The sequence below is a fragment of the Zerene cesonia genome, chromosome 26 (genome assembly GCF_012273895.1).
Source record: "Zerene cesonia ecotype Mississippi chromosome 26, Zerene_cesonia_1.1, whole genome shotgun sequence".
Taxonomy (NCBI): Eukaryota; Metazoa; Arthropoda; class Insecta; order Lepidoptera; family Pieridae; genus Zerene; species Zerene cesonia.
Window position 1 is genome coordinate 6,171,123 of NC_052127.1, and position 21,811 is coordinate 6,192,933.

General features: G+C 34.6%; 2 protein-coding genes across 2 annotated transcripts in view; both read left to right on the forward strand.

The window, feature by feature from the left end:
* The first annotated feature begins 2,524 nt into the window (after positions 1-2,524).
* LOC119837210 (myrosinase 1-like) lies at positions 2,525-10,926 on the forward strand. The gene is made up of 11 exons (XM_038362736.1): positions 2,525-2,559; positions 3,543-3,646; positions 5,703-5,850; positions 5,993-6,159; positions 7,014-7,274; positions 7,558-7,643; positions 7,786-7,933; positions 8,289-8,446; positions 9,238-9,390; positions 10,241-10,332; positions 10,766-10,926. Exons 1-11 carry the CDS (start codon positions 2,525-2,527, stop codon positions 10,872-10,874), a joined length of 1,461 nt encoding a protein of 486 aa, XP_038218664.1. The 3' UTR covers positions 10,875-10,926.
* Positions 10,927-17,344: 6,418 nt separating this feature from the next.
* Positions 17,345-21,811, forward strand: part of LOC119837211 (myrosinase 1-like) — a 9,765-nt gene continuing 5,298 nt past the window's right edge. Inside the window, exons 1-5 of the mRNA XM_038362737.1 lie at positions 17,345-17,361; positions 17,697-17,800; positions 19,796-19,943; positions 20,505-20,671; positions 21,281-21,541. Coding sequence (XP_038218665.1) covers positions 17,345-17,361; positions 17,697-17,800; positions 19,796-19,943; positions 20,505-20,671; positions 21,281-21,541 — 697 coding nt within the window. The remainder of the gene's footprint in view (positions 17,362-17,696; positions 17,801-19,795; positions 19,944-20,504; positions 20,672-21,280; positions 21,542-21,811) is intronic.

The following is a 21,811-nucleotide window of genomic DNA, read 5'->3' on the forward strand; positions in this document are numbered from 1 at the left end:
TTGCATCAATCTCCGTACAGCCGTATTGCAGTGAAGCAAATATATTTTCACATTCGTATTTTATACATACGTTTTAAGTTATATTTTTATTTCTTAGTTTTTACGGTAAATAATTGTATATGTTTTGTTGGTATACTTTGGTAATTATATAAATTTCCACATATTTTTAAACGTCTCTATATTGTGCCTAGACTGAGATAAACCATCCATTATATTTACAATTATTATATACTATTACGCAAATCAACTCATACCCTGTCTGTAAAACAAATTTCATCAAAATCCGTTTAGTAGTTTCAGCCTGATTGATGGACAAACATCCAAACAAACGAACTTTCGTATTTATAATATTAGTGTGATAGTGTGATTACATGAATATTCTAAAACCAACAGTTTGTCCATTTTGTCCTGTGACTTTTAGTTTATATTGCTTGACGGTCTCATTCGGGATATGTAAGTATACATAACCACATATATAGCACTCAGGGATCACATACACATCCAACTGTGAAAGAATTTTTGCAATCGGTCCAGTACTTCCTGAGATTAGCGGGTTCGAACAAACAAACTACAGCGTTATATTATAGTCTGTATAATCCATGCCAATTGATACAAAATAGGCCAAAGTGTATTGACCTCTTCAATGAAGCAAAACTATATTTTTGTTCTATGTAATTAATTTAAGACTTTATGCACCAATCCCATAAATAATAAATATTACGAAGCATAAATATTATCAAATAGATGTCCCCAATGCGAGGAAACAAGCCTGTTATGAGAGTTGAGGGATTTCCGTGACGTGCTAAAGCAGTACTAATTCCAATGTGGAAAAGAGACACTAGACCTATAGCTCTGTCTTTTTCACACTGGAATCATTACTGCTTCAAGACGTTACATCGCACGTGCCGGATTTTTCAATATGTTGTCCCTTACCGATTAGTGCTGAGATAGTATATACATAAATAGATATATCAAGTGCCATTCAAATGTTATATAAATAAATGTGTTTATACAACCTGTTTTTTATTTCAACCCCTTTAATTATCGTTATATTAATAATTGCGTAAACGACGTAGGAATCCTCTAAATATTAATTATTGAGATAACAATACGAGAACTTTTGGTTTGGTTTGGTCGTGGTTTTTTTTTATGTCACCGTCGGCAATGGAGCTGGTGGGTCGCCTGATGGTAAACGCTACCACCGCCTATGAACATTTGGAGGGGCGTAAGGTCGTTTGCAGACCTTACGTCTCTCCAAATGGATTGCTGACTTCATATTAGGTAGGGATTGGGAAATGATTAATTAGAAGAATAAAGGAAAGGATTGGGAAGGGTAAGGAAAGAGAAATGGGCCTCCGGCTCCCCCACTCACCGAACGAAACACAGCAGTATGCTACTTCACGCCGGTCTTCTGTGGGGAAAATACTGTTATCATTTAGGGGTATGAGAAATAGATGTTGGCCGATTCTCAGACATACCCAATATGCACACAAAATTTTATAAGAATCGGTCCAGCCGTTTCGGAGGAGTTTGGGAACTAACATTGTGACACGGGAATTTTATATATAAGATAATAAGATATCGTATTAGTCATTATTCAATTAAGATCCCAACCAGTATCCGATCTGCAAGCTTTATGGAAATTACTCTGTATTGAGTAACTTTTATTTTTGTAAAGCATTCTAAAACGTTACAATTTTTTTTAATAAATGCCGTGATTATACATAAAATACTAGCTACGCCCCGCGGTTTCACCCGTGTAAGTCCCTATCCCGTAGGAATATCGGGATAAAAAGTTGCCCAAATATTATTCCAGTTGTCCAGCTGTCTACGTACCAAATTTCATTGCAACCGGTTCAGTCGTTATTGTGTAAAAGAGCAAAAAACACACATCCTTACAAACTTTCGCATTTATAATATTAAAAGGATGACAATCAAATTCAATACTAAGAGTATCTTTGGTCGTGAACTTCACCGAAAAAAATATTGAAATTTAAATGAGCTACAAATTCTACGGAAAATCCCGAAATATATCATATAACGTATTAGAATCCCTCAATTATTTAATTTTAGTTTTATAGCATTGAAATACTTTTTTATAAATGAGAATTTTTTTGAAAGAATAGAAAAAATTCGATCACGGGGCGGGATTCGAACCTGCGTATCTTGCCTAACCGTAGCAACGCCTAGCCTCTCGGCCACCCGTGGTCCCGCCAAAGTAATCGAATTCCTTCTACTCTTTCGGTTTCATGTGCCTAAGGGCCTTTGCCCTCAATTATTGTTTTGTAAATATATTCAATGTACAGAAAGTTTTGTATTCTATTAGATCATGGTATCTTATTTACGTCTTTTGTTTGCTTGCACATGTCTCAGTTAATCTGATATATATGACAAATAATCGTCAAATTTTATCATCCGGTTTTCAAGGTTCGCAAGAGCATAGATTTCTTATTTATTTCACCACCCGTTCATTTTCGACACAGTCTCTTCGGGACTGTAAATATAATAACCCAAGGGTTTCGACATGCGTGCTTCAAATATACTTGTATTTGTTATAAGGTAAGTGACCTTTAATTATATTTTATTTATTTGTTGATGAAAGAAAAGGATTTTTGTCAAAATCGTCTTCTATTTCCCGAACCATTTACCATGATAAAGATCACTCATTAAAAGGAATACAGTACCCTGTATTAGAGGTATCTTTTGTAAAATTTTACTCAATAACATTACTCAATTCAAATCATTTATTTAATTCTTTAAATGATTTTTTTAAACTATTTGATATTTTTATATGATTGGAACGCTCCTAGTAAGCAAGAAAATGCTTATGTCAGGAGGTTCACATTTTAGGTGTATGTATGATACAAGATGAATTTATACAATGCAAACGAAACAGAGACAATAAAAAAATATTTTAAAATCATTGTTTTCGATCGTTTTCTTTCATTATTAAATCAATGTTTTTAAGTTAATTTCATGTAATAAGTTTTAGATCTTTTGTAACTGCGAATAAAATCTCGTGAGTTATTGTATTAGCACATATTTCTTAATTTAGCACTCGGGTGTCAATTTTTTTATTCCACGTTACGCTTTTTACACGCTTTTTATTAGCTTTACCTGTATGTTTGTTTGTAACCGACTTCTTTGCCGCGATTTTGACCCACTTTAAACGGCCAGATTTCGTTCAAACTTTGTAGATTTATTGAGGACCGATGACAATACACTAATTTGATAAAATTATTCCATTTTTCAATTTGCAAAATATGATAAAAGCGTGTTTTTTAGTTTTTTTTAAACTATTATAATATATTATTTATTTATACATGCCCCGCCGTCCTTCTTCGAATTTCCGGAAAATTAAAAATTCAAGAAATGCCCCTTGGGCTTTTACTTAACATAAAAAATACTTCCTCCACTACCCGCAGGTAACATTAACTTTAATTACGCCATACGTTTGTATTACGTGGATAAGATAGTAATAGTCTGTATGACTCATTCCACCAACAAGAACTGTCTCTTCATGATGATTGGTTTTGTTGCAGCGCACTGACGCTTTCATCATGTTCTGGGAGGAAATTTCCACCTGGCTTCAAGTTTGGAGCAGCCACTGCGGCCTACCAGGTCGAGGGTGCTTGGAACGTAAGCGGTGAGTGGTCAACGCCCTTCTAAGTAACCGCGAGGCGTTATTCCAAATTTCTCCTGATTCTAGCGGGAAATAAGTAAAGTAATAATTTCTTAGGCAAGCCCTAGGAAATATTTAAATTAGAAGGTATATTTTTTGTTAATTCATTTATTTGAAATATGATCGAGATTTTTCTGATTCAGTAAATATATTATTAAGCAAACAACGGGAAGTTATAAGATGCTGCGAACTCGATGTGATATGTGACGTGTTTTATTTATTTTAGGTTTGTTTGGATAAAATGTTATCTATTATATATAGGATAGGATATATTATATTATAATGTATCCTATCCTATCCTATCCTCCTAACATTATAAATACTAGTCCTACTAATATTATAAATGCGAAAGCATGTAAGGATGCGTGTATGTTTGTTACTCTTTCACGCAAAAACTACTGAACCGATTGCAATGAAATTTGGTACGTAGATAGCTGGACAACTGGAATAGCACATAGGCAAGCACTTTTTATCCCGATATTCCTACGGGATATGGTCTTACGCGGGTTAAACCACGGGGAGCAGCTAGTAAAATATGTGAGTATCGTGTTGGTATTGTACCAAAATTAAATTTTCATAAATAATAGCATTCACATTTTAAAAAACTTTCACTAGCGACGTGGTAATTTTAGATTATGGCATGTGTCTATGCTTAAATCTCTAAAATTACGCAATAAATTTTGATAGGGTTTTTGTTAATAGATAGAGTTATTAAAGGGGAAGGTTTCTGTGTATAATAACAAGCATTTAATAGTGGAGAAATACTATTATTTTTGAGGGATTCGCGTGCGAAGCCGCGGGCAAAAGTATAATAATAATACAATTATAAAATATAGTGTAAAGTCAAGGGTACAAGTAGGTCCAAGTAGGTCGATCGAATCGAACCCAGTACCCTAGTTCTACGCTCACGTGTTAACCACATTACCTAGGAGGCGCTCAATAAAACACAGCAGGTTAGTTAACCGTCATCGTCAAAGTGACTTTTCTATTATCCACACGTGACCTTGATTACTTCTACAAATTGTATCGGATAAAATTATTCACATTTCATTTTTGCAATCAAAACACGTCAAAATACGATAACTTTGAGATAAAGCAGAGCTTATACAGTTCAGTCTTATCGTATTTGTTTATATCATGATTGAAGTGTTGTATATCTGTGTAATACATGACTTGGGGATCACTTCAAGAAAAAAGCGTACTCGTCCCTTAAAGGCCGACAACACACCCGCAACTCTCCAGGTTGCGTGGACGCCTATGGGCGGCGTTAAACACCGCTCATCGGTGACGCGCCTGCTCGTTTGCTCGCTATTATAATAAAAAAAAATCTTTACACATACATTTTTGTGTTCCGTACCCAAACGGGACCCTATCATAAGATTTCGCTGGCCGTCTGTATGTCACCAGGCTGTCTCTCATGATGGTGATAGCATGACAGTTGAAAATTTCAGAAATGATGTATTTCTGTTGCCGCTATAACAACAAGTAATAAAATATCCAGGTTATGCAACGGTTGCCACGGTCATAAATTGGATGGGCGACCTTTTTTTTCAGCTGCTCGTTAGCTTAGTGTCGCGTGCCCAATGCACGTGACCGACTTTTATAAATCGTTGCCCTGTGTCCTCGGCCATTAAGGAATTGGTCAATTTAATGTACTTATTGTTCTTAGTTGTCATCATTTATCATCCCTGTTTATTTCGGCAAAAGTTAATCTTTTGCCCGCGGCTTCGCACTAAAACTTTACTCTACGCACGCATATAAACTTTACTCTTGAATCGCTTTATATATTAAATCAAAATCCAACAAGATCCTTATCGCAGTTTTTAAAATCATGTCAATTTTACATTTTAAATCTACATGTGTAATACCTACATAACAATGATGCTAAAGAATGCACCTACATTCTATTATATATTTGGTATTTATTATCATATTGTTTTATATCTATGTTCTTGTCTGTTAATATAAATTTAATAATAAAATTCATCTTTAAAAATTATTATTATTCGAAAACTTAAAGATAAAAGCCCAAGCATATGGGACACGTTCACGCATGACCATCCAGAGCAGATCTTGGATGGTTCCAACGGAGACGTCGCCTGCGACTCCTACCACCTTTGGGAGCAAGACATCCAACTAGCTAAGGACTTGGGGCTGCATTTTTACAGGTGAATTTTAGAACAACAGTTATAAGGCATTTTGTTAAATAAAATATATAGATTTATAAGTTTTTGTGAATGGTAATGTATGTTGACAATATTGTGATAATTTTGAAAATAGTAATAACTAAAATGTTCTTGTAATTAATAGATTTTCGCTGTCATGGCCACGCCTCCTGCCTAACGGTTTTGCCAACCACATAAGCGAAGATGGTTCACGATACTATAACAATCTGATCGACGGTTTGATAGCAAATGGCATTGAGCCCATGATCACGCTCTTCCATTGGGACTTGCCGCAGAATCTGCAGGATTTAGGTGAATAGACTTTGACTATAACATATTTAAGGAACCACAAAAACTACAGACCTTAGTTAACTGAGAAGGTAACCGAATGAGAAATTTTGAAAGAATAGAAAAAATTTGATCACGAGGCAGGATTCGAACCTGCGTTTCTTGCCTAACCGTAGCAACGCCTAGCCTCTCGGCCACCCGTGATCCTGCCACAGTAATCGAATTTCTTCTACTCTTTCGGTTTCATGTGCCTAAGGGGCACCCCACGCCATCTATTGAGATGATTAAGAACCATCACAACCAATACGAAACATTATTTCAATGATTACAATATTGTATCGATGGAACGCGGCCTTTGTTAAATTTAATTTTTAGTTTTATAGCATTGAAATGCTTTATAAATGAGAAATTTTGAAAGAATAGAAAAAATTTGATCACGAGGCAGGATAAAACCGTAAAGGTAACCGAATGTTTGCAAAGTCATAGGATTTTAGGAAAGAGAAATTTTGTCAATACGCGTATGGTTCAGTCAAAACCACACACATTCCTGTAAAAATCAAATAAAAGTAGTTCGGCAAATACTCTTTAAAAAGACTTTGGAACCGATTAAGCAGATAATATTATATTACGATCTGAAATAATTATTCAGTATCAGAACTTATATATTATATTTACATTATAAGTTCTTATTAGCCAATTAGTTATTTAAGACCAAAAACTACTGGTTTTTAAGTTCTTTCGATAGATACCTGGATATCTACTCAATGAACTAAGTAGCGACGGTAGGTAACTTGTTTTTAACATCATAGAGAAATAAAAGTCCAACTTTTAGGCCATTATAATTTATAATGATAAAAAATTAGTAAAACTCCCTACAGGTGGCATGACCAATCCACTCATAGCGGAATGGTTCGGAGCCTACTCTCGTGTGGCCTATACTTTATTTGGTGATAGAGTCAAAACTTGGTCTACCTTCAACGAACCTCTAGCTATTTGTGACGTGGCCTATGAGGGTGGTAAGCTTGCTCCAGGAATAGCTAGTCCAGAAACAGGCATTTATTTATGCGCTAAAAACCTGATGATAGCCCATGCGACGTCTTATAGAATTTATAATGAGGAATTCAGGGCGAAGTATAATGGTGAGTAAAGGATGTTTTTTTCTAAACACTGCAAAAAAAAAGTAGGTTATTAAATAGTAATTTTTTTTGTTTGTTAACTGGTCAACTAGGTCAACCGATTTTTACGATTACTCCTATTTTTATTTCCTATTTATGTCACCTATTTTGATTAATAACTATGTCTATTTGTCGCCTCATAAAAATAATGCTTATAATTGAAATAAATAAAAAACCTACAATTTTATATAATTTATATACTGATAGGTAGTGACTATTCAAAATGATAATATAAACTGAATTGCAGGTAAAGTCGGCATAGTCAACCACCATGTGTGGTTCACTCCATACTCTTCTGAATACGAAGAACTCACTCATCTTACCAGAGACCTTGTAAGTGCTAATAACTCCAAATAAAATCCCTACCAATGCTATTATAAATGCGACACTAACTCTGTATGTCTCTTCTTCACGCCTTCATTTGAATTTGATTTTGATTTGGATGTGAAATTGAAAAAATTTAACGTTTATTCAGGGATTTTTGTACTCCCACCCCATATACTCGGAGACGGGTGGGTGGCCGCCCAGCGTTGAGGCTTTTGTAGCTAGCAAGAGTGAGAAAGAAGGATACTCCACGTCTAGGCTACCTAAGTTTACTGCTGAAGAAATTGAATTTGTGAAAGGTATGAATGACATACGGATGGAGTTTTGCAATGTTGCTAAATATATACAGAATTGAAAGTACTTGAAGGATAAGTAATAGAAGTACTTTCAATACTGTAGATAAAAAATAATACTCAATTTCTCAATTGAAAAATAAACATTCCATTATTTTGACAAGAAAGCTTAAAGATTTCCTATAATTCACTTACTGAAAACTTAAAAACACATTCTTTACTTTTATTTCATTAATCGTTTGGATATTTTACCCTACATAGGGATGAAATAGGTCTAGCTAACTTGACAAATTAAAGTTAAATGAATATTGTTTGGAAACATTTGGTTTAAAAACTTATCGCCCGATATTTGCTTATGTAGGTACCGCTGACTACTATGGTTTTAACTACTACACATCCCGATTGGTCCGCGAAGCCAACAACAGCACCGTTTTCGCCTGGCCGTCCAATGGGAACGCTGAGCTGAATGTGGAACTGATCCCAGATCCCAACTGGGACGCTGGCTTGGACTGGCTCGTGGTGAGGTTCTAGTGCTTTGTCTCTATTCTTGAATAATAATAATATCTCTTTTTTTTGTTCTTTATGTGTACAAAAACATGGAAGTTTAAACATTACCCCTTTAACAATACCAGACCCATAGTTCCACGTTTAATACATTTTTTTTAATGATAAAGCATTTATGACGTCAGGCTCAGAGTAAAACAAATTATCAAATGAATTGAGCAAGTTTAATTTGAACCTATATAGTAATCGGCTACTGAGTTTACGTCGACTTGTTTAACTTTAATTTGATATGACCAACTATGCACCGAATTTTACCGTATCAGAAATCTACTACTACTGTATGGTAATGATAATATGTTCGTTGCTCCACCAATTAATGGAAACTTTCATCACTACATAGTATAAAATAAAGTCGCTTTCTCTGTCCCTACGTCACTATGTATGCTTAAATCTTTAAAACTACGCAACGGATTTATATGGGGTTTATTTTAATTAATAGAGTGATTCAAGAGGAAGGTATTTAATAGATGTATAATACATAAACATATAAATGTTTACAATGAACGCGTGCGAAGCCCTGGGCAAAAGCTAGTTTCTATATAAAACGCCCGCGTAGTAAAAGGACATACCATACACAGACACAAAAATCATATCATCGTTCGTTACGGCATTTATCACACTAGTAAGTATTATCACATTCTTACACTAGATTATTCCATTGTTGCCCTGAACCCTCATAAGAGGCCCGAGTCCCAGCAGTGCGAACACATATGGACTCATGATGATAATAATGAAATTATTCCCAGAGCTATCCTCCCGGTATCCGCGCGCAGCTAAATCTGATAAGGGAATATTACGGGAATGTCGAGATTATCATCACGGAGAACGGTTTCTCCACCTCCACTGATGAGTTGGACGACGTCACCAGGACGCAGTACTTCCGGGACCATCTGGAGCAGGTCAGATATCATCTAAACTAATATTATAGAGGAAACATTTTAGGTGTGGGAGTCGGGACCGGGGAAGTACTTCACCTTCAGGGACTGATGTAGGTTGTTCTATGATTGGGGGCACTAGAGACTCTGGGGTCCTACAGGAATACTACTTTTGCATAGTTTTTACTAATCTATATAAAAGAAAAATCAATTTCTGTTCGTTAGTCCCGCTAAAACTCAAGAATGTCTGAGCCGATGTTGATGCATTCACTATAAGTAATCCAAAAAAGGTTTAAAAGTCGGAACAATAAGGAAAATGATATGCAAAACATATCCACAAACTGTAGAACTGCCATATACAATATAATATAAATAATATACAAATACCGATTGCAATGTTGCACCTTTAAAAAACCACCACTGCCCATGAACATTCTATTGTGGGAGTCGAGCACGCTTCGGCACCAATTAAGCCAGCTCGCACCGGGAAAGTACCACACCCCCACAGAAAACCGGCGTGAAATAGTGGCATGCCACTGTGTTTCGTACGGTGAGTGGGGGAGCCGGAGGCCCGTTTCCTTTTCCTCACCCGTCCCAGTCCATTCCTTCTTTCCAGTCGTTAATCCTTTCCTTTTCCCTTACCCCATAAAAGCGGGCAACGCATTCACGGAGGCACTACCTTTGCGAATGTTTATGGGCGGTGGTGATCGCTTACCATCAGGCGAACCACGAGCAGAAAAAAAAAACAAAAATTCGCAGAGCCTTGCCCACTTTTAAGGGGTAAGAGATAACGAAATTTACGGGACGGGAACAAAGGAAAGGATGAGAGGAAGCATCCATACTCCATAATCTAGAACTGAATTTATACTGTCAGGTGCTGTTAGCTAACACAGAGGACGGCGTCAATGTGACCGGGTACACCGCGTGGTCGCTCATCGACAACTATGAGTGGAACAGCGGATATACGTAAGTGCCATCTGTATTTTACCCCACTTCTAGCTATCTACACTAATATCATAAAGAGGAAACTTTTGTACTTTTGTCTGTTTGTAACGTTTAAACCGATTCGTTTCGGTTAAAAAATTATTTTACCCTTGGAAAGCTGGAACTTCACTGTGTGACATAGGCTATATATGTACTACGGGGGAAGCCGGGGCGAGAAGCTAGTTATGTTTATATAAGAATTTTCAGATAAGAAATCAAACCTATGACAAAACGAAATGCTCCTACCTTACCAGCGTCACTTGGTTACGGTCAGATTGTTTTCATTCGTTTCGGCTTTAGAGTTATATTTGTCTAATACTATATAGATTGGTTACATATATACTAGTATTTTAATCAGTAGTATTTTCTAACTAGATAGATATAATTAATGATCGCAAATGTTTTTTACCCTCAGGTCTAGATTCGGCATAGTGCGTGTGGATTTCACGGACCCGCTTCGCTCGCGCACGCCTCGCGCGTCCGCAGAGTACTACGCTGACGTTATCCGCCATCACTCCCTATAAATGATGCCGTTTCCACTATTTGATTGTTTTAAATAAAATGTTCAAGAGCATCTTTCTCGAGTTTTCAATTAAATTCAATTAAATACCAGTTCAGTTCATACCCAGAAGTTCCGGCTCAAGTTCTAAATGAACTCATATAATACACAATTCGATAACACGATCAGTCAATAAAATTCACAAAAAACACAGAAAATAATCCTGTATTGTATGTCAATGAAAATACTTGAAGGATCTATCTAGTATCTACAGTACCTACCCCCTGTTGTGTTTATCTTAAATCTTTAATCTATTCTCTCTTGCTGTTATCAATGATGCGGATATCTTATCCGCCTGCGTCGTGTGTGCAACAAGTGGAAAAAATGCCTTTGTGTTTATATGATAAGATACATCTTTAAATGCGTGCGTGCGTTATAAGAGGAAAATATATAATTTACTATATTTAATATCTTGTGCATCTTCTGGTTAAATATTGTTTGGATGAGTAATTGTCATATATTTATAACTTTATTCAGTCAAAACTTGTTTATGTGGAATCCTATAAAACATCACGAGTCGCACGCCCGACCGAGTACGTCCCCTCCGTCACTATATATACATAAAATTTCTGTGTCACAATAATTGCCATGCTCCTTGATTCCGACTGATTTTTATTCAAAATCATCGGTACGGTGACAATCGGTTTAAAAATTATGTTTTGCTCCCCTGGGTGATAAGTATTTTTCAGAATAATGCGTGCTAGGTCAGCTGGTGCGGGTGTAGATATAGATAAAGAGTAATAGAGGTGTAGATATGCACTGTGCTCAGGAGATATCGCTTATCGTTCAATGGTTAATTATAGCTAGCAGCAATGGTAGTACCATTAAATAAAAATAAGATTAAGGATACGGCGCATTTACAAAAAACTTTTTTTTATAATTTTTCTCTGTCTGTCTATTGCTTCTGGCTATTGTCTGGGATGGCAGGACAGAGTATGACGAGAATTTCACTGGTAGATAGCTCATATAGAAAAAGCTAAGGCTATAAAATAAAATGCTTTATAAAAGAAAAACTCATTCACGCGTGGGAAACTGCGGGAATCAGCTAGTACCAACAACACCGGCCAATTACGAGTTGCTCACCTACCGACAGTATGCTAGCCATGTTGTTGTGTGTTTAAGCTGTATTAAGAGTATTTCGCCTTTAGGTACAATAAAATTAGTTACGTGTACAATCTGGAGGTCTTCAAGAGAAGAGAATACCTTCTAGGGAAGCGCGCTTCATTTTAGACCACATCTTAGCATACCATCAGGCGAATTGTGCTCAAGCGCTTCCCTATCATCAATAAAAAAAAAAATAGGTGTATGTTATAAAATTCCACCTTGTCTTGTTCCGATGTACGGGCGAAGCTGGGGCAGAGATTCATACTAAAATAAAATACAAACTACAAAGTAAACACATCGTTGAAATGGCGCTACATATATTTTGATTTTAATTCTTTTTGGTTTTTTTTTTTAGAAATCCATTACTCTGAAAAAGGTTCTAACAGACAGCCCGACAGCCACAGACACGGAAAACGAATCTATAGAGTATAATGATACACCACTTTTTTTCCTATTTTATACTATATCATATTATCCAATGCACGTGTTGAAACATCATAAATAATAATATAAACAAACCGCACGATAAAAATGAAAAGCATAAATTCTTCGTAATCTCCATGGATATCTTTGAAGTGGTTTTACCGCAAAAATTAAATATAGCTACATATATATAACTGTTTTATCTGATAGCGTATGAATTTATATTCAAGGTCACGTTGGGAGTGACATCTGGAGAAAACCTATATGATGTGTGTATGGTATGTATTATCATGTTTTAGTTTAATTATTCTATTGTTTGTTCCAAGGACAACGACATCCTATACTACTAATATAATAAATGCGAAAGTTTGTAAGGATGTGTGTGTGTTTGTTGCTCTTTCACGCAAACATATAGGCAACTTTTTATCCCGATATTCCTACGGGATACGGACTTACACGGGTGAAACCGCGCGGCGCAGCTAGTCTTACATATTCCGATCTTAAAATTCAATAGACAAATCAAAGACAAATCCTAAGTCATAAAACAAAAAGTAAAGCTACTTTAATAGAGTGAAGCTAATATGATAGAGCATAAACTAACGTCATATAACAAATACAGACTAAAAACAATTCTTTTTTTTCTCAATCAAAGCTGTAATAAAATTTAAAGTAACCTATTCACATATTTTATCATTTGTATGTATTTAATTGTTATTTATTTTTATTACAAATAACTTAAGTTCAACTAAAAAAAAAGTTTTAATACACATTTCTAGCCGACATAGCAACAAAGAGGCGACCGTTGTTGCTATGTCATTATGCAGCATAATTTTGTTTCTTTATATGTATTTTATTTACATTTTATTTAGCTTATCTTTTCCATTTCTATTTCAGGAATGACGTCTTAGTAAATAATGTTCACTCTGATGGGCACTTTCTGACTTATAATAATCAAAATCCGGAACATCTATCAAATATCATTAATTTCTCTGTCTTAATATATATAAATACTTATCACGTTTGTCCACGATGTACTCCTAAACTACTCAACCGATTTTAATCAAATCTGTAAGTCGTGTGCAGTTTGACACAACTTAAAAGATATATAGCTATAGATGTATTACTTCAATTAGGGCAAATAACTATCCGAGCGGAGCCGGGGCGTGCAGCTAGTATGTTTATAAAAAACTAATATTATAAATGTGAAAGCTTGTTTGTTTGGATGAATATTCGTCAATCACGCTGAACCTTTTTAAAAAGTTAAATTTATTAAACTGGAAAAATCTTGATTTGTCCAAATCATTAATGTAAACCCATTTTGTTATCTTGTCAATACTATAATTAATGCCATTTATGTGCTCATGCATAGAATTCTTGTTAACAGTTACAATAAAAAAATGTCGTCACCAAATAAGGTGCACTTGTGATTTGTTATATTTACTATGTCATTAATGTACATTGTATAATACAAAAAGAATTGAACCAAGGACACTGCCTTGCGGTACGCCATATTTTGTTTTTTTATAGTCAGAAAAATAATGTTTAATTTCATAGTCTTTATTTACTTTAGAAACTTCTGCACATTGTTGTCTATTTTTAAGGTAAGTAAAGATACGATTCTATTTTTCTTTTTTAATAATTTAAAATGGAAATGTAATTTTAAAGGTAAGGTCAAAAAAGAAAGCTTTAGTTAGTATATGTTAATTAAAATTTTATCAATAAGAGTGTATATAGCCCTTGTGGTTGATTTCAAAAGGGGTTCGAAACCCGGCGAGCGTACAGGAAATAAATAGAAGTTTCAATCATTCTACACATGTGGATAGTCCATCACCATTGCTCGAAACGATGAAGGAAAACATCGTGAGGAAACCGGCAATGTCCAAAAATAAAAAGTTCCACGACATGTGACATCTGCCAACCCGCACTTGGCCAGCGTGGTGGATTATGACTTGAATCCTTATAGGAAGCCTGTGTCCCAGCAGTGGGAACATGTATGGACAGATGATGATGATGAATTAGCATTATAATGCTTTGAATAAAGAAATTACATTTAAAACCGAAAATAAACTAAACGAATAATAATATATTATAACTTAATTATTGTCCTAATTGAATAATATATTTTAAGCGTAATTACCTCAACATTTATATCTCAATTTGATGATTTAATTACTTAAACATAAACTCATATATTTCACTAGCGATCCGCTCCGTCTTCGTCCATGGTACATATTATGATGGGCTATAATCTATCTCTATATCATCTTTCATACGGATACAATACGGGATTTCGCGCGAAAGAGTAACAAACATCCATATATCCATCGATCCAAAGCATTATTATGTATTGAATATTATTATGGATCTATCGATCCATACCTACAAACTTCCGCGTTTATAATATTAGTAGGATAAAATATAAAATAAATAACAAAAACTTTTCGTAGAGTTTGTAACCTGTGATAAAAGAATATATAAAAGGGCAATATATTTTATATTCTCGTAATTATATTTTTACACTTATTATAAATTTAAATTATCTTTATTGTAAATTACTTTTAATCTTTATCTTATCCATATGCTTGGTAATTTTCAACCGACTTCAAAAAAGGAGGAGAAACGACTGTATCTTTTTTGGCTATCTCACCTCAGAACTTTCTACCAGGTGAACCAATTATGTTGATTACTTATGTTGCAATGTCCCAGAGAGCTACCATTTTTAAACTATCAACAAAAAAATGCTAATCAGGATGTTTTTACAAGCTCTTGTTTGCAATCTTATTTCTTCGATCGGAAAACTAATTGAGGTTCTGCTTAGACGATCAAGTTTTCAAAATGAAATAACAACATATTTACAGGCTGTATTGTGTTCAAACTTATAATCAATCAATATAAAAAAAACGTAATTAAAATCCATCCAGACATAATGTACTTTCTTTTAAAATGCAATATACATAATGTAATTTTTTACATTTTATCGTACGTCTTTCTTTATTTATTTATATGAGTGTAATACATTACTAAATGTATCACATGACATTAACTATATATCTATGATACATCATGAATTATCGCTTTATTTAATCGTGCTACTTTACAAGGTTCTCAACCGCAGCATAGATTTTTTATTTATTTCAGCGCCCATACATTTTCAGCACAGTCTCATTGGGGACTGGGTCATTAATTACCTGATAGTTTAATGATCGCCATGCGTGCTTCTATACTCGTATTTGTTGTAAGGTTAGTAAATATATATTAATTATTTATTAAACAATGGTATATTTGTCCATAAAGGAATTCGATTTTAATGTATCTGTCGATAAATTAAATTAATATTTTTTTTAATGCTTCATAATTAATTCAACATGAAATATGTATCCTTTATTTATTTAAATTATTATATGTGGATTATGTGAGTGAATTTAAATTTTAATTATTATGCTTCTTCATAATTAATTATATAGTTTGCAATACTAATTTAACATTACTTTACATATGTTTGTTTATATTTGTTTATAGGCTTTTTTTTATTCGTACATATTCGAGATTAACATTCGCTACCTTTAAAGTTTAAACTAATTAACCACATTGACAACACACCGCTAACTCGAAAGTAGCCTTTGTCTGCGGCTTAAATTCGGAGTAATGTAATAGATGTTATTATATATATAAACCTTCTTCTTAAATCACTCTATCAATAAAAAATTCTGTCATAATCCGTTGCGTAGTTTTAAAGATTTAAGCATATATAGGGACATAGTCACAAACTGAGAAAGCGTCTTTGTTCCATACATAGTATTATGTTATGTGTGTTACTATGTAATGATGAATCATTATATATTCCAATTCAAGTTCAAAATCATTATATTTATTTGCAAAATATAGTTACAAATAATAGATTTTAATTACAATATTCTGCTGGCTAATACATTGTACGCATAGTTTGGGTGTGCAAATATTAAAAATCGAAAATTAAATTAACAATTCTATAACTGTCACCATCGTAAGTCAAAACATAAAAGGCATTCGAAAATTTTTGATGGTTTTATCCTTATTCCTGACAAGACTTTTGAATGTGAAAGTCGAGCTCGCTTCGGCACGAATTGGGCCAGCTCGCACCGAGAGAATACCACCCCTCACAGGAGACCGGCGGGAAATATTAGCTTATTGTGTTTCGTTCGGTGAGCGAGATAGTCAGCGGCCCGTTTCCTATTCCTCTACCCTTCCATTCCTTTATTCCCGTCGTCCATCCTGTCTTATCCTTTAACACTTAAAAGCGAGCAACGCGTTTGCTGCGGCCCTCCGCAAATGTTCATGGGCGGTGGTGATCGCTTACCATCAGGCAGACAATTAGGTCAGGTGTAAAGCTAAGTACATAAAAATACAGTTCTTCCCCTGACCCTCTGTGCGGTCCTGACATAAAGTGATGGCATTGTCTTGCTATTCAAATCAAATTTGAAAATTTACTATCATGTATCTTGTACATTAACCTGGTTAATTAAGAAACCATGTTAATGCGCATTAATTCGATCTTTCAATAACAAAATTTTATATAGAATCAAACAAAATGTAACGTTCCACCTATCATAGACACTAGTCTATGCTATGTGCTAACTATAGCACAATCTATTCTTTAGGATATTACCTGATATTACAGATATATATTATATCTTAGCATCATATTAAATTAGCTGCGCCCTGCGGTTTTACCCGCGTAAGTCCGTATCCCGTAGGAATATCGGGATAAAGTCTATACGTTATTCCAGTTGTCCAGCTGTCTACATACCAATTTTCATTGCAATAAGTTCAGTAGTTGAAGAGTAAAAAACACACACACGTCCTTACAAACTTTCGCACTTATAATATTAGTAGAATACAATAGGATAGTATAGATATAATGGTAGTCTAATGGTTATGAAAATCAGGTAATATAATGAAATAACCTAATAATACCTGTTATCCTTACCTTCTAAATTAATCTTTTATCTTTAAATATATAAAATTCGTATATTCGTTAATTGACATTTAAATTATTTACCACATAACCACTGCTACAATCGGTGAAGAAAACCAGTAAAAAAAACCAGCATGTTCAAGAGCCAAAATCTTCGACGACATGTGAAAATTACCAGCCAGTGCTGTGCCAATGATGGATTATGACTTATTCCTTACAAATTTGTTCGCACCTCACATAAAGTTTGTGTCCCTGCACTGGGAATAAATATAGTCTCCTTGATGATGATGATCGGTTTTGTTGCAGTGCTCTGACGCTTTCATCATGTTCTGGGAAGAAATTTCCACCTGACTTCAAGTTTGGAGCAGCCACTGCGGCTTACCAGGTCGAGGGTGCTTGGAACGTAAGCGGTGAGTAACCCATTGCTACATATTATAAAGAAGTACACTAATATATCTCTCCAATTTGGACCGATTTATAATACTTTTCTTGAAGAATTTTTCGCTAGATATTTCTATGATTCTGTACCACAGCGTAACAACGGAACCCTCTTACTAACACATTGCTGTCCGTCTGTCAGTTTGTCTATCCGTCTGTCAACAGGCTGTATATCACGAGCTGAGATAGTTAGACAGTTGAAATCTGAGATTATTTATTTTTAACAACAAATAATAAAAAAAGCTTGTATGTCACACAGAGAAGTTGGAGCTTTTTAATGGTGACGAAGAATTGTTGAAATAGGTCTATCAGTTTTTATGTGAAAACGTTACAAACATACAAAAATACAAACTTTCCTCTTTATAATATTAGTGTAGATATATAAACAATGGTTGACGAGGTCATAAATCAGATCGCTGACTTTCATAACTATCCTTAACTTAGTATCGCGAGTCCAGCTCGTACTTGATCGATTGTTTCATATTTTAATTGTAATTTATTAACTACTTGTGTAAATAAACGGCACACAAAAGCCCTGCGATCTAAATAAACCCGGAATTAGCTACAGTAGTTTTATAATAATCTAAGACGTTATTGAACTCAAACTCAAACATTTATTCTTTTAATTAGACTTCTTATAGAAGCACTTTTGAAGTTATAAAAACAAACATAATATTGTTTGCATTGAAACAAATTACTGTTCAGGCAATTCATAAAGTAGCCTTATTTCATAATGGGTAGACTGCATTTGACTAGAACATTTCACGATTTTTACGTCCTCAATAATTGACCTTATCACGAGTTTAAATATAAAATGTTACCAACCATCCATCCCGCTGTACATCCTCGCACGCTTGCGGGTTTTTACTTCTCATAGGGAGATGTTTTTCCTCCCACTATTGATCATATTTAGATTGTATTTTCTTGTGTTTGATTTTACGCGAGCATTATATATTTAGATATTAAAGACGTTTTAACGGATTTTAAACGCGATTTATTCATTATATTATTAAGGCGTCGATTCGAACACTACAGTCTCCCCGTGACCGTCGCTGCAAAGTGTTAGTAATATAATGAATAAATCGCGTTAAAAATCCGTTAAAAAGTCTTTAATTTCTCAAAATTTAGATTATCCTACATATTGAGTAGGTAAGTTTCAGCAAACCGGTTCGATAGTGTGAAACATACACTTAATATCATAATATATTATGTTAGTTTAAATTTATGCAATTATAATTGCCTTGTTAAGATAACAAATGCGAAAGTAATTAGCTTAAAATTTATTTAATTGGGACACATACAAGGTAATTAGGTATGGTAGGATATGAGAATACATATTTTATAAAAAATATGGTGCAAGTGAATATTTGCATTTTATATGCTCAATATGCTGATATAAAATTAAATAATTATGTTAGGACAGGATTCGTTCCCGCGTCTTCAGTGACGGGACAGTCAATAACTAGCTACTACTCCATACGTAAGTGAAGTCCTCTGTCCCCTAGTGGGGTATGGGGCAGATGATACGCATCCTTTACACTGATACGTTTTTCTTTATGTACAAGTGGTACGGTACTGAAACATATTATTGCGAGTCCCCACTAGGCGTCTAACCCAGAACCTACAATCTACCCCCTCGGTTCTACGTTCATACAGCTTATCATATCTATACAGAAAGACAACACATAGTCTCAATAAGGTACAAAACAAGTAACAAACGAATCAAGCACTTAAAGGTAATCTTTATGACATTTGAATATAAAACACATGAAGAAATTATATAGCATATGGATAAAAAAAAAACAGTTATAAAAAAACCCCATTTAATGTATCGTAACTACCACGGGCCCTCAGCCGGAAGGATTCCCGATCAGAGGAGAATTCTAACTCCCAAACTCTATATAATAGATTTTTTACCACAGACAACGAGTGCCAATTAAATTAATTATTATAAAATAACCCTGCAGATAAAGCTGCAAGCATATGGGATACATTTACGCACAACAACCCAACAATGATCGCGGATGGCTCAAGCGGAGACGTGGCCTGCGACTCCTACAATCTCTGGGAGACAGACATCCAACTAGCTAAGGACATGGGGCTACATTTTTACAGGTGAATTCTAGATAAACAGCAAATAGTAATATTATCTTTATAACACTTAATATTTTACCCTCCCTCAACCCTCATAGGAGGCCTGTGTCCCAGCAGTGGGAACATATATGGGCTGATGATGATGATGATGATGATGATGATGATGACTCAATATTGTTATGCTAAAATATCCGTATAAATAGGTATCTTCACGAAGACAAGTCAATTAAAATAGCAAATATTGACGCCAAGCATTATTTATTAAAGAAAAAATGACTGGCGTAATATAATTTCTTAATCATGTCTTTATTAATGATATTTTTTTTTTATTATCAGAACAAAAAGGAAATAACAAAGAGAAAAAACCAACTGAGATTTATAAATATAATTGGGTTATTTTAAATATCTTATTTAAAATATAATATTGGACATAATGATAAAATAAAATCATTGATTGAACAGTGTATACATTACATAACGCAGATACCTAATTAGCCTTCGTTGAGTTTCAGGAATCTGTGTCTTCCCGATACAAAACATAAGAATGTCAATATCTAAAATTAATCTTCTTATAAATTGTAGATTTTCCATCTCATGGCCGCGTCTACTGCCCAACGGTTTTGCCAACAAAATAAGCGAAGATGGTACTCGATACTACAACAACCTTATCGATGGTTTGTTAGCAAACGGCATTGAACCCCTGGTCACGCTCTACCATTGGGACTTGCCGCAGAATCTACAGGACCTAGGTGATAAGATTTAGCCATACATTTTTTTAAAGTGGGAGAATCTTGCATAGATACCCACGGCCCCCGGGAAAGTGGTCGTGGCTTATACCGGATTCCTACCGACTAAAACCCCACTGTGTTCCGACCTGCAAAAGTGAAGCGGCATAAGTGTGACACTCTTAAACGAACCAGAATGAACCTTCAGTTCACCTTCAGTGCTAAGGTGTAGCCCTTTAGGCTAACATCGAGATTTAACACAAAAATGAACTGAATTTAATAATTTTTATACTGTCTGTATAAGATCTAACCATCTCATTCGTTATATAACTTAAACTTAGAAACTCTCTCGATCTCGATCAAAACATCGCAATCAAAAGAAGTTAGTAAAAAGATATGTATAGAGAACAATACAGGTGAAATACTTCCGCCTGGGGATTACAATAATTTATATCAAGGTATCCTAGAACTTAACTTTCATGTATATCAATTAAAAATAACTTTCGACAGAACACGTTTAATTATTCACCCCCAAAGTAAATCCTTAAAAAGGGGTGAGAAATGCATATGTATATCAATAATAAATCTTTACTTTCTAAGTAAAAGATAAAAAAACGATAAAATTCCTTTCAGGTGGCATGACCAACCCACTCTTAGCGGAATGGTTTGGAGCCTACTCCCGCGTCGCCTTCACCCTCTTTGGCGATAGAGTCAAAACCTGGGCTACCTTCAACGAACCTGTGTCAATTTGTGGCTTAACATATGAGACTGGTTACATTGCTCCAGGAATATATAGTCCAGGAATAGGCAGTTATATATGCGCGAAAAACCTGATGATGGCCCATGCGACTTCTTACAGGATTTATGATAAGGAATTTAGAGCGAAGTATAATGGTGAGTACGATCTAATAAAAATAATTATTTAATTTTAAATAAAGAAGAAGAAGAGGAATAAACATTTCAAAGCGTGGTAGCTAAATATATAGGCGAAGGAAAAATTTTTCGGAATCGAATAAAATGTATTTATGTATACATATGTCTTGCAGTCGCTTCTTAAAACCCTAAAGAGGTCTCTTTGCTCACTACTATTATTATACTTAGTCTGGCCATAAATACTGTTACACTTAATTATAAAAAAATATTACATTTGAATTTCGAATCTGT